Raw genomic sequence first — 13,698 nt, 5'->3', positions numbered from 1 at the left:
AGAAAAAAACTCTTTTCCCTTTAATTATCAATGGCCCTTTTCTATCTTTGGCAGCTCAAACAGCCGCCTGTAGAATGCTTTCCTTGTCTTGAAATCTTAAGAATTTTATTAAAATCGATCGTGGATATTGGTCATCTTTTGGTTTTGGTCTTAAAGCTCTATGTGCCCGCTCAATTTCAATTGATCGAGCCTCCTCTCCCATTTGCAAAACCTCCGGAATCCATCTTTGAAAAAAATTCTATTGGCTTTTCTCCTTCCATACCTTCTGTAAGACCAACAATTTTTATATTATTACATCTACTGAAATTTTCCAACATGTCCACTTTCTCCAAGAGTCGGTTTCTTTCCGAGTTCCAGACAAGCAAATCATTTTCTGTTTTTTCCACTATCATTCATAAGCCCCATTTCTCTTTCCATCTTCTGAAGCTTCTTTTCCATTTTGTCCTGTCTTTCCATAACTTTATTATAGCATCTCTTCGTATCTCTAAGCTCTTCTCTTACTTTCCTTAATTCAGCCGTTGATCGCAATACAGCCTCTCTTATGTCTCTATCGTCTCCTTTACTTCCACTCGCTTCCAATTCTTCCTCCTCTTCTTCATCTGTGTTCTCTGCAGAATCCAGTTCTGACTCTGAGTCATTTTCAATTGCAGTGGGTGTCGGTTCTTGTAGTTTGTGTTGTGTCGATTTGCGCATGCGCAATTCCGTTGTCTTCTTCGGAGCAACCTCTGCCACCGCCATTGCTCCCTGTTCTACCGAAGGAGATCCAACCTGAGTCCAAGGCTCCATCGTTGCAGTAGGCCCTTTTTTCTTCCCGTCTCGCGCTGCTTCGCAGCAGCAGACTTTTGTTGCGGTTTGGGAGGCATATCGTAAAGTAGTCTTACAAAGTTTATAAATAGTTTTCAAAAAATATTTACCAACTTTGCTTTATTTAAACCGTACTTTACTGATTTGTTGCGGGAGAGCTGAATTTACACGTCTCAATCCCATGTCATCACGTGACGCCCCTGAGTTACATTGTTTCTACGTCACAGGTAGACGGGATGGTGAAGAAGGCTTCTGGCACACTAGTTTACATTTCAGTTGTACAAGACATTGGTAAGGGTGCATCTTAAGTACAGTCGATTCCAGTCCAATTAATTGGGTGCCCAATTAGCCAGTTTCATGGAAAAAAGTAAAAAAAAGACAAACTGAGTAACAAATTATGTATTTAAATAAAATGCACAACAAATTATAACACAGTACTATAAGACTGAGTATTAGTTCCCAATAGTTATTGACGAAGGAATTCATCCAGTGTATGCAATGAACAAGTAGTAAAATGGATTCAGCAGCGGTTGGATGGGAGACGCCAGAGAGTAGTGGTGGATAACGGTTTGTCAGATTGGAGGCCGGTGACTAGTGGTGTGCCTCAGGGATCTGTACTGGGTCCAATGTTGTTTGTCATGTATATTAATGATCTGGATGATGGGGTGGTAAATTGGATTAGTAAATATGCAGATGATACTAAGATAGGTGGAGTTGTGGATAATGAAGTAGGTTTTCAAAGCTTGCAGAGAGATTTAGGCCAGTTAGAAGAGTGGGCTGAAAGATGGCAGATGGAGTTTAATGCTGATAAATGTGAGGTGCTACATTTTGGTAGGACTAATCAAAATAGGACATACATGGTAACTGGTAGGGCATTGAAGAATGCAGCAGAACAGAGGGATCTAGGAATAATGGTGCATAGTTCCCTGAAGGTGGAATCTCATGTGGATAGGGTGGTGAAGAAAGCTTTTAGTATGCTGGCCTTTATAAATCAGAGCATTGAGTATAGGAGTTGGGACATAATGTTGAAATTGTACAAGGCATTGGTAAGGCCAAATTTGGAGTATTGTGTACAGTTCTGGTCACCGAATTATAGGAAAGATGTCAACAAAATAGAGAGAGTACAGAAAAGATTTACTAGAATGTTACCTGTGTTTCATCTCATAAGTTACAGAGAAAGGTTGAACAAGTTGGGTTTTTATTCTTTGGAGCGTAGAAGGTTGAGGGGGGACTTGATAGAGGTATTTTAAGTTATGAGGGGGATAGATAGAGTTGACGTGGATAGGCTTTTTCCATTGAAGGTGGGAGAGATTCAAACAAGAGGACATGAGTTGAGAGTTAAAGGGCAAAAGTTTAGGGGTAACATGAGGGGGAACATCTTTACTCAGAGAGTGGTAGCTGTGTGGAATGAGCTCCCAGCAGAAGTGGTTGAGGCAGGTTCGATGTTGTCATTTGAAGTTAAATTGGATAGCTATATGGACAGGAAAGGAATGGAGGGTTATGGGCTGAGTGCAGGTCAGTGCGACTAGCTGAGAATAAGAGTTCGGCACGGACTAGAAGGGCCGAGATGACCTGTTTCCGTGCTGTAACTGTTATATGGTTTTATATGGAAACGGGGAAACCTCCCTTTCCCATATTAGGGAGAGAGAGAGAGAGAGAACCGTGGTATGTCAAATTATCAGGTGAACAATTAGTTTTTGGAATACTGCAAGTCAGTGTCTTTATTGATGCTTGAGTGCTCACTGGAGGGTGCTGATGTTTTTTGCTGGTGGGGAGTGGGGGGCATTTCCTTGTTGCCGCTTGTGCGTGGCAGGGGGAAGCTGGGGAAACTTTGGTGTTCTAGCGTTTTAACTATTGTTCATTCTTTGGGGCACTCCTCTGTTTTCGTAGTTACTTGCGAAGAAAAAGAATTTCAGGATGTATATTGTATACATTTCTCTGACATTAAATGTATCTGCTGACCTACCTATTGTGATAGGCAGATTGCAGCAGGTCCACATCCTTGAGCACACAGGAACTGATTGTGGCTACGACCAACCTCTCAAAGCACTTCATCACAGTAGATGTGACTGCAACTGGGCGAAAGTCATTGAGGCGGCTCACTTTGTTCTTCCTACACACTGGTATGATTGTTGTCCTTTTGAAGCAGATGAGAAACTCTGCTACAGCAGTGAGATTGAAAATGTCCTTGAACACTACCACCAGTTGGCCAGCAGAGATTTTCAGTGCCCTACCAGGTATACCATCCGGGCCTAACATCTTGCAAGGGTTCACCCTCATGAAAGGTATTCTGACGTGATGGAAATCACAGGGTCACCAGTTGTTGCAGGAATTCCCACAGGTGTAGTTTTATTCTCCGTTTCAAAGCATGCATAAAAGGTGCTTAGCTCATCTGGGAGTGAGGCATCACAACCATTCAAGTTAGGTTTCACACTTCGTAGGAAGTAATGGCCTGTAAACCCTGCCAGAGCTGCTGTGCATCCGATTCCATCTCTAACTTCAATCAGAATTGTTTTCTTGCTCTTAAAAAAGCCTTTCGAAGGTCGAATCTGGATTTCTTGTATAGTTCTAGATCACCGGTCTTGAATGCTACAGATCTAGCCCTCAGCAGACTACGAATCTCCTGGCTCATACACGGCTTTTGTTGTGGGTACGTCCAGAATGTTCTGGAATCTGCACACTCATCCACATAGGTCTTAATGAAGTTGGTGACAACTGTAGCATATTCATTCAGATTAGAGATGAATCCCTGAATATTGTCCAGTCCACTGACTCAAAGCAGTACTGTAGTACTCCTTTGCCTCCCTTGACCATCCCTTCTTGGTCCTCACCACTGGTGCTGTGGTCTTTAACATTTTACAGCAAAACATCTGCTTTGTTTGATCTGTTGGCACTAATTCCCAATTGATGGGATGAGTAAATGTTCACAAGAGTTTTATCCCACTACACTGACTTAATTTTTTAAAGCACTTTAGAACACACCAGAATTTCCAGACAGTCACCTACAGGAATAATATGCAAGAGAAAGAGAGAGGTGGAGAGTGGCCAGCGAAGGAGTGGAGCTTTGAGGCTTTGGCTCAAGAGGCTTCAGCGAGAAGAGGCAGAGGACGCGCTTGCTCCCAGTGAGGTAAGGCCAGGTAAGTTTCTTTAATTAATTTAATTAACTTAGGAGTAGTTAATGGAGGCAGTAGATAGGGCAGTTCAGTGCTCCGATTGTAGGATGTGGGAAGTCAGGGACAGCACAATTGTCTCTGATGGCTATACCTGCAAAAGTCCATCCACCTACAGTTCCTGTCAAACCGAGTTCAGAAACTGGAGCTGGAGATGGATGAACTTCGGATCATTCGGGAGGCAGAGGCAGTAATAGATCGAAGGTTCAGGGAGACAGTCACCCCTAAAAGTCAGGAGACAGGTAACTGGGTGACTATCAGGAGAGGGAAGGGAAACAGACAGAAAGAGCAGAGCACCCTTGTGGCCGTTCCCGTCAACAATAAGTTTACTGTTTTGGATACTGTTGGTGGGGACGACATACCAGAGACAAGTTGTAGTGGTCGTGTCTCTGACACCGAGACGGGACCCTCAGCTCAGAAAGAAAGGAGGGAAAAGAGGAGAGCAGTAGTGATAGGGGATTCGATAGTTAGGGGGACAGATAAGAGGTTCTGTGGGAGAGATCCAGAATCCCGGATGGTCCGTTGCCTCCCTGGTGCCAGGGTCCTCGATATCTCGGATCGAGTTCTCAGTATTCTCAGGAGAGAGGGTGAGCAGCCAGATGTCGTGGTCCATGTGGGGACCAATGACATAGATAAGAGTAGGAATGAGGTCCTGAAGAAGGAATATAGGGAGTTAGGAAAGAAGTTAAAAAGCAGGACCTCAAGGGTGGTAATCTTGGGATTGCTGCCTGTGCCACAAGACAGAGAGGGTAGGAACAGGAAGTTATGGCAGATGAATGTGTGGCTGAAGAGTTGGTACAGGGGACAGGGGTTCAGATTTCTGTATCATCGGGATCTCTTCTGGTAAAGGTCTGACCTGTACAAAAAGGACGGGCTGCACCTGAACTGGAAAGGGACCAATATCCTGGCGGGCAGGTTCGCTAGACCAGTTGGGGAGGGTTTAAACTAGTTTGGCAGGGAGATGGGAATCAGAATGTGAGTGCAGAGATTAAGGTAGAAGGACAAGGGTATGATGCTATGTGTTCTGAGTTGGTGAGGAAGGACAGGCAGGGGACAAAACATAAATGTAGCCAGTTAGAGGGGTTGAAATATGTCTATTTCAACACTAGAAGTATTAGGAATAAAGGGGATGAACTTAGAGCATGGATCAATATGTGGAACTACGATGTTGTGGACGTTACTGAAATTTGGCTGCAGGAAGGGCAGGATTGGCTGATGCAGGTACTGGGGTTTAGATGTTTTAAAAGGAATAGGATGGGAGGTAGAAAGGTGGGGGGAGTAGCATTACTGGTCAGGGATAGCATCACGGTTATAGAAAGGGAGGACACTGCAGAGGGAGTGACCACTGAGTCGGTGTGGGTGGAAGTCAGAATAGGAAGGGATCATTCACTGGGCTGGGAGTAGTCTATAGGCCCCCAAATAGCCCCCAGGACACCAAGGAGCAGATAAGCAGGCAGATTTTAGAATGGTGCAGGAAATACAGGGTTGTAGTTATGGCGATTTCAACTTCCCTCATATTGTCTGGCACCTCCTGACTGTAAGGGGAATAGATGGGGCTGAATTTGTCAGGTGTGTTCAACAAGGATTCCTGACACAGTACATGGACCGGCCGACAAGAGGAGAGGCCATACTGGATTTAGTTTTGGGTAATGAACCTGGTCAGGTGGCAGACCTCTTGGTGGGGGAGCATTTTGGTGAGAGTGACCACAATTCCCTTTGCTTCAGCATAGCTATGGAAAAGGATAAAAACAGACGAAATGGGAAAGTGCTTAACTGGGGAAGGGCTAACTATGAAGGGATGAGGCAGGAACTGCAAGAGTAAATTGGAAACAGATGTTCAATGGTGAAAGCACAGAAGTAATGTGAGGGAAGTTTAAGGACCACTTGTGCTGGGTTTAGGATAGGTTTGTCCCACTGAGATAAGGAAAAAATGGTAGGAAAAGGGAACCGTGGCTAATGAAACACATGAGGCAACTTGTCAAGAGGAAGAAGGAAGCATATGTAAGATATAAGAAGCAGGAAGCAGGAGGGGCTCATGAGAATTATAGGGTAGCCAGGAAGGAGCTTAAGAAAGGACTTAGGAGAGCTCAAAGGCGGCACGAAAAGGCCTTGGCAGGTAGGATTAAGGAGAACCCCAAGGCATTCTATGCATATGTGAAGAACCGAAGGATGACAAGAATGAAGGTGGGGCTACTAAAGGATAAAGAAGGCAACATATGCCTGGAGGCGGGGGAGGTTGGGGAGGTCCTAAATGAATACTTTGCTTCAGTATTCACAAGAGAAAAGGACCTTAATCAGGGTGAAGTTGAAATAGAACAGGCCTGTGTGCTGGACAATGTGGAGATTAAGGAAAAAGTGTTGGATCTTCTTAAAAACATCAAGGTTGATAATTCCCCAGGGCCGGACGTGATATACCCCAGGTTGCTGTGGGAAGTGAGAGAAGAGATAGCTGGAGAGGTAGCTAAGATCTTTGAATCCTCTTTGGCTGCAGGGGAGGTGCCGGAGGATTGGAGAATGGCAAATGTAGTTCCCTTGTTTAAAAAAGGTAATAGGGAGAATCCTGGGAATTATAGACCGGTGAGTCTTCCGTCGGTGGTCTGCAAAGTAGTGGAAAGGATTCTTAAGGATAGGGTCTACAAGCATTTGGAGAAGTACAGTCTACTCAAGGATAGTCAACATGGCTTTGTGAAGGGAAGGTTGTGCCTCACGAACCTAATTGAGTTTTTTGAAGAGGTAACAAAAGAAATTGATGAGGATAGGGCAATGGATGTGGTCTATATGGATTTTAGCAAGGGATTTACAAGATCCCCCATGAGAGACTCATCCAGAAAGTCATGAGGCATGGGATCAGTGGAACCTTGGCTATTTGGATAAAAGATTGGCTTGCAGGAAGAAAGCAGAGGGTAGTAGTGGAAGGAAAGTATTCTGCCTGGAGGTCAGTGACTTAGTGGAGTGCCGCAAGGATCTGTCCTGGAACCCCTGCTCTTTGTGATTTTTATAAATGACCTGGATGATGAGGTGAAAGGATGGGTGAGTAAGTTTGCGGATGACACGAAGATTGGAGGAGTTGTGGATGGAGCTGTAGGTTGTCGAAGGTTACAAGAAGATATAGACAGGATGCAGAGTTGGGCAGAAAAGTGACAGATGGAGTTCAATCTGGGTAAGTGTGAGGTGATGCATTTTGGAAGGACAAATCAGAAGGCTGAGTACAGGGTTAATGGTCGGTTACTTAAGAGTGTGGATGAACAGAAGGACCTTGGGGTTCAAATCCATACATCCCTCAAGGTCGCTGCACAGGTTGATAGGATAGTTAAAAAGGCCTATGGGATGCTAGGATTCATTAATTGGGGGATTGAGTTCAAGAGTAGAGAGGTCATGTTGCAACTCTACAAACCTCTGGTGAGACCACTTGTGTGTTCAGTTCTGGTCACCTCATTATAGGAAGGATGTGGAAGCTATGGAGGGGGTGCAGAGGAGATTTACCAGGATGTTGCCTGGACTGGAAAACAAGTCTTATGAGGCAAGGTTAGCAGAGCTGGGACTTTTTTCTTTGGAACGTAGAAGGATGAGGGGACTTGATAGAGGTCTACAAGATTATGAGAGGCATAGATAGGGTGGATAACCAGTACCTGTTTCCCAGGGCACAAACAGCAAACACCAGAGGGCATATGTACAAAGTTAATGGAGGGAAATTTAGGGGAGACATCAGAGGTAACTTGTTGTTGTTGTTGTTGTTGTTGTTGTGTGTGTTTTTTTTTACACAGAGGGTTGTGGGTACCTGGAATGACTTGCCAGGAATGGTGGAGGAGGCTAAAAATTAGGGGTATTTAAGAGCCTCTTGGACAGGCACATGGATGAAAGAAAAATAGAGGGTTATGGGGTAGTGTGGGTTTAGTACTTTTTTTAAAGGAATATATGGGTCGATACAACATCGAGGGCCGAAGGGCCTGTACTGTGCTGTGGTGTTCTAGTGTTCCAGGGGTGAGGGATTGAAAGATCACTGCGAACGAAATAGATTTGACTGTAATCTGCCAACACTCAACATGGGGACTGGTCGTCCTTATTGGAAGGCTCATGGAACGCAATCAACACCTTCCGAGGAGAAAGAGATTGGGAAAATATGAGAATAAAAAGGTAATACCATTTTCTTTACTTGCAGGCAGCTTCTCATGACAGGCTCTGCGCAGCTGCGCCGTAATATCTTTAGTCAGCTCGACAATTATGCTCTTTAAATTGGAGAGCTGTTTATCAATATCAGTGTCCAATGTGGGTAAAACCTGATCTGTCTCCATTTCTTCCAGAGTTTGAAACTCCTACAAAGCACAACATCACAAGATTTAAGACATCACTTACTCTTATACAAGTTGCACAATTTCCAGTTGTGAACAATGAATGCTTCTTTTTCTCCCCAGATTCATTAACAACTAAAAGTGATCACACGGGCTAACTGGTTTGTCTTGTTGCTCCACTCATTTTCCCATCCTTGATGTTAGAAAGTGGACCTCCCATTAAAGAGAAGTGTGGGCACTAGCTCAATAAATGAGTAGCAACATCATTGCACATGCTGCCTGGACAGAGTTTCTTAAAGCAGAAGATTTTCCAATTATAGGAGGATTCTAGATGATAATTAAAGGGTATTTTCTAATAGACAGACTGGAACAACTTGATTCAGGATCCACAGGCATGCAACAAACATCTACTTAAACAGAAATAAGGATCACTTCTCCCTCAACACACATAAAATGCCGCAGGAACTCAGCAAGTTTGGCAGCATAGTTAACATTTGGTTACACAAGATAATATCCATCCAAATTCCATATTTAATCTAATGAGACCAACAGAGCAGACTTGCTGAATATGGAGTGGGGGGAGGAAGTTTGTATGAGGAGTTCCAGCCAATCTACTAGAAGTGCTTTGTAACTTAAGAGGCTAAAAGGTATCCAAGCTTCTATAAAGCTATCTGGGTATGAACATGATACACAAGAAGCTTCCCCATCAGCCTAGTGATACAGGCATGCACTCAAATGCATGCTCTTCAGAAAGGCATCCGCCTTCAGATTCCTTAGTTATTTGGTCACTAAGCATTCATTTCAGATCACTGTCCCATCAGGATTTTGCCTACCCTTAAGAGTTGAATGCCATCAGACTTCAAGAGCTGGTCTATTTCATCAGTTTTCCGCTTTAGTCCAATGCACCTCCGGCTCAGCCAACTCTGGATGCTGTCAGTTTGTGCCAAGGCAACAGCCTCCTCACTGTCAATGATGTTCGTTACAATGTTCTGCGACTCTTTAATGCAGTTGATCAGATCATCAAAGTGTTTGTCAATGTCAGATCTCACCCGACACGTTGTTTCCTGATTAAGGAATGGAAGATTGCAAATAGGTACACTCAGAACAGAAACAAGGAACAGAACTACTACTATACTTTTAACTGATACTCACTTTGATAGAAGTGATATTGTCCTTTAATTTAAGAATTGCTATATTAATATCTTCAATTTGGTTTTGCCTTCTTAGTTTTTCTTCCTGAAGAAGATTCTGAATAGAGAGTATAATCACATTTTTAGTATTTATCTAAACGCAATAAATGTGCCAAAAGATGTCAATTTAAATATATTAGTCTTAAATCACAATGAACTCACTAAATAAAAGCTGCAATGACCCTTTGTTTTTCTTTTGAACGATGCAGCTTTCAATGATCTAATTACCATACGAGTCACACAAAGTGCATGGAAACAGTTGAAGGAAACATCGCTCAAATTTCTTATTGTACTGGGTTAGGCCATTTGCTCACTCAGTGAAGGGCTTTAAATAACTAAGCACTGTACTTTTTTGCTAGTGAAAATGAGTGATCCAAATATGTTTTCAAAGGTGTTGGAGACATGAGCAGCTGCAGATGCTGGAAACTGAAGCAAAAAGCAAAGTGGTGGAAGAACTCAGAGCAGCAAGCAGCAGAATGGATGACCAATACTACAGGCTGAGACCCTGCATCGAGGCCTCCTCTCCGATACCCAGAATATACAAGTGAGAAGTAGTGTTGAGAAAGACACTCATAGTGCATAACTAGAAATGAAAGAGGGGAAAAAACTAGGCAAACAGAGCTGAGTTAGGGAAAGAGGAGGGTGGAGACAGGGTGCTTGGTAATAAGGGAAGGGTAATGAGCAATGGAACCAGCTCAGAGATGTTAGGAGAGTGGCATCTGCAGGTCCAAAGAAGCCTCTGTTGTAGCCAGGAGAAGGTTGTGATGGAGGAGTCAGAGCTCAGAAGGTAGGGATGTAGAATGGATGAAAACAAATAGTTTAAGATGGTGGAGTTAGCACAGGGTGGACAGACAGGGAGACACATGAATGGTTCGGATAAAACTGCTACGTCCACACTAGACTGGATAATTTTGAAAACGCCGGTTTCGCGAAAAAACAACAGGCATCCACACCAGGCCTTTTTGAAAATACCTCTGTCCACATTAAAACGGATTATTTGGGCGAATCTCCTCCAACTGGGAACGCGCAGGACACACAGAAAACAAGCGAAGAGGAAATGGTATACTTGGTGCGCGTTTGTCCAGTTACAGACTAGAAAAACTTAAAAGGAAATTGCCAAACGAAAGACTTGGTGCGCGTTTGTCCAGAAACATTTCCTACAACCGTAGTTTCTTCACTGATGAAAGGGACGACAGCTACAACTAAATGCAATAAGGCTTGTTACTGGGCAAAAGTGAAATTTGCTGTTACCTCATTTGTTTGCCTTTACTTTTGCCATGTCTTTGTGTATTATTTTGCTGTATTTAACATATGCATAAAACAAGTTACTGGGCAAAAGTGACAATTGCATCTACTGAATGTTTGCACAAGTAATACATTAATAAAGCACCTTGTTAATTGTATAAAACATGTCTGCATCAGCGTTATCTTGTATTTCCACACAATGTTACATTAGGCTGTTACACGTCTATTGTCAGATATTGTTGTGGTTTTGGAGGTTGCGTTCATTTGTTCCGGCACGTCATGACAGCGGTTTTAAAAATAGCCGGTTACACACTACGCTGGATTTTAGGCATTTTCAGATTTATTCACGCTGGAGAGCGTTTCTAAAAAGCTCTGTTTTCAGGGGCGGAAAACGCCATTTCAATGTGGACAGAGGGTCAAAACGAAGAGAAAAAGCTTCAGTTACGGATTTATCCGGTCTAGTATGGACATAGCCTGAAACTGAATGAGGAATACAAATGGTCACAGACATCCAAGTTGTGCATGTGTATTTCTTTATGGCAAAGGAAGCCACTAAGCCAATCAAATCTACATTAGCTCTGAGCAATCTCATCTTTATGTATAGTTTTTCATAAACTCTGTTGTATTTCTTTATCTGTAAATACTTGCAAGAAAATGAATTTCAAGGTAGTATATGGTACTATTATATATACATATGTCGATAATAAATTTTTCTTTTACCAATCCAATTCCCCACTAATTTCTCTGTAACCTACAGTGCCTATAAAAGTATTAACCCACAACACCCCCCCCCAGAAGTTTTCATGTTTTATTGTTTTACAACATTGAATCACAGTGGATTTAGTTCGGCTTTTTTGACACTGATCAATAGAAATGACTCTTCTGCATCAAAGTGAAAACAGATTTCTACAAACTGGTCTAAATTTATTACAATTATTAAACACAAAATAATTAATTGCTTATTTACTTACCCCCTTCATGTCAGCATTTAGCAGGTGCACCTTCAGAAGCAATTTCAGCCTTGAGTCTGTGTGGATAGGTCTCTATCAGCTTTACACATCTGGACACTGCAATTTTTGCCCCTTTCTTCTTTACAAAACTGCTCAAGCTCTGTTAGATTGCATGGGGATCATGAGTGAATAACCCTTTTCAAGTCCAGCCACAAATTCTCAATTGAATTCAGGTCAAGACTCTGACTCAGCCACTCCAGGACATCATCTTTGTTGTTTTTACGCCATTCCTGTGTAGCTTTGGCTTTATGCTTGGGGTCATTGTCTTGATGGAAAACAAATCTTCTCCCAAGTTGCAGTTCTCTTGCAGACTGCATCAGGTTTTCCTCCAGGATTTCCCTGTATTTTCCTCCATTTATTTTTTACCTTCTACCTTCACAAACTTTCCAGAGCCTGCTGCAGTGAAGCATGATTATAGCCACAGCATGCTTCACAGTAGGGATGGTGTATTTTTGATGATGTGCGGTGCTTGGCTTACATCAAACATAGCATTTAGTCTGGTGGCTAAAAAGCTCAATTTTGGTTTCATCAGACCATAGAACCTTCTTCCAGCTAACTTCAGAGTCTCCCACATGCCTTCTGGAAAACTCTAGCCCAGATTTCATGTGAGTTTCTTTCAACAGTGGCTTTCTCTTTCCCACTTTCCCCATAAAGCTGTGACTAGTGAAGCACCTGGGCAACAGTTGTTGTCTGCGGTCTCTCCCATCTCAGCCACTGCAGCTTGTTACTCCTCCAGAGTTGTCATAGGTCTCTTGATGGCCTCCCTCACTATTCCCCTTCCTGCACGGTCACTCCATTTTTGAGGACGGCCTTGGCAGATTTACAGCTGTGCCATATCCTTTCCACAGCTTGCTGATTGAATTAACTGTATTCAATGACTTGGAATTCTTTTTGTATCCCTCTTCTGACCCATACTTTTAATAACCTTTACAGAGTTGCTTCAAGTGTTCTTTTGTCTTCATGATGTAGTTTTGGCCAGGATACTGACTCACCAGCAATTGGACCTTCCAGATGCATATTTTTACGATAATCATTGAAATACCTTGACTGCACAAAACTGATCTCTAATCACTAATTATATGACTTCTAAAACCAACTGGCTGCAGCAGTGATGAATTGGTGTGTAATATTAAAGAGGATATATACTTATGCAATCAATTATTTAGTGTTTTATGTCTGTAATTAATTCAGATCACTTTGTAGAGACCTGTTTTCACTATGACACGAAAGAGTCTTTTTCTGATCAGTGACAAAAAAGCCAAATTAAATCCACTGTGATTCAATGTAGTAAAACAATAAAACATGAAAACTTCCGAGGGAGATGAATACTTTTTAATAGGCACTGTGTTCACTTACATATCTCTAACAAATTCCCGTAATTCCCTGGCACCCACCCTCACTGAGAATAATTTATAGTCACTTGTTAATTTAACAAAGGGCATATTTCTGGGATATGGGAGGAGATGGAGAGAGTTCCTAGTGGACTTTACACACCAGTTTTAAAAAGCACTTGGGGATTGTTGGGACATTCTGCGGAGCGGGAGATTGCAGAGGGTTGGAGACAGTTCCTTGTGGGCTTTGTGCGTCAATTTTAAAAAGCAAGCACGGCTTCTCAATACTTTCTGCAGAGCAGGAGATACAGAGAGTGTTGGAGACAGTTCTTTGTGGACTTTACACAATGGTTTTAAAAAGCGAGCTGGGCATGCCGGGACTTTTTGTGGAGCAGAAGATTGCTCAGGTTATTAGTAACTTAGCAAGGCTCAATAGAAAGTAGTTAGGATTAAGCAGTTCAGCTATTGTGGAAATGGCAATTGTTGAAATGGGAGGCTTTGGCTCAACAGGCAAGAACAGGCAGAAGCTAAAGGTGCTGAGCTGCCTGGAATCATGTATTTGATTATAAAACTTATACTTGAAAAGTTAGAACCAAAGGTATAACAAGCTTGAAGAGAAAAGGCCGAGTAAGTGACCTAGGTCAGTGGTTATCAATGTG

The 13,698-nt window shown here is 42.6% G+C and overlaps 1 protein-coding gene across 2 annotated transcripts in view; it reads right to left on the bottom strand.

Annotated features, from left to right (window-relative positions):
• The window catches only part of LOC134360210 (E3 ubiquitin/ISG15 ligase TRIM25-like), a 56,217-nt gene that overhangs the window by 28,197 nt on the left and 14,322 nt on the right, over positions 1 to 13,698 (bottom strand). For both annotated transcript variants that reach the window (XM_063074281.1, XM_063074282.1), the window contains exons 3-5: positions 9,416 to 9,511; positions 9,097 to 9,327; positions 8,116 to 8,287 (exon numbers count right to left, since the gene is read on the bottom strand). In XM_063074281.1, the coding sequence (XP_062930351.1) occupies positions 8,116 to 8,287; positions 9,097 to 9,327; positions 9,416 to 9,511 (499 nt within the window). The remainder of the gene's footprint in view (positions 1 to 8,115; positions 8,288 to 9,096; positions 9,328 to 9,415; positions 9,512 to 13,698) is intronic.

The sequence above is a fragment of the Mobula hypostoma genome, chromosome 22 (genome assembly GCF_963921235.1).
Source record: "Mobula hypostoma chromosome 22, sMobHyp1.1, whole genome shotgun sequence".
In the NCBI taxonomy this organism is placed as follows: Eukaryota; Metazoa; Chordata; class Chondrichthyes; order Myliobatiformes; family Myliobatidae; genus Mobula; species Mobula hypostoma.
Note: the sequence above shows the minus strand (reverse complement) of the source record. Positions and strands in the feature narration are given on the sequence as shown.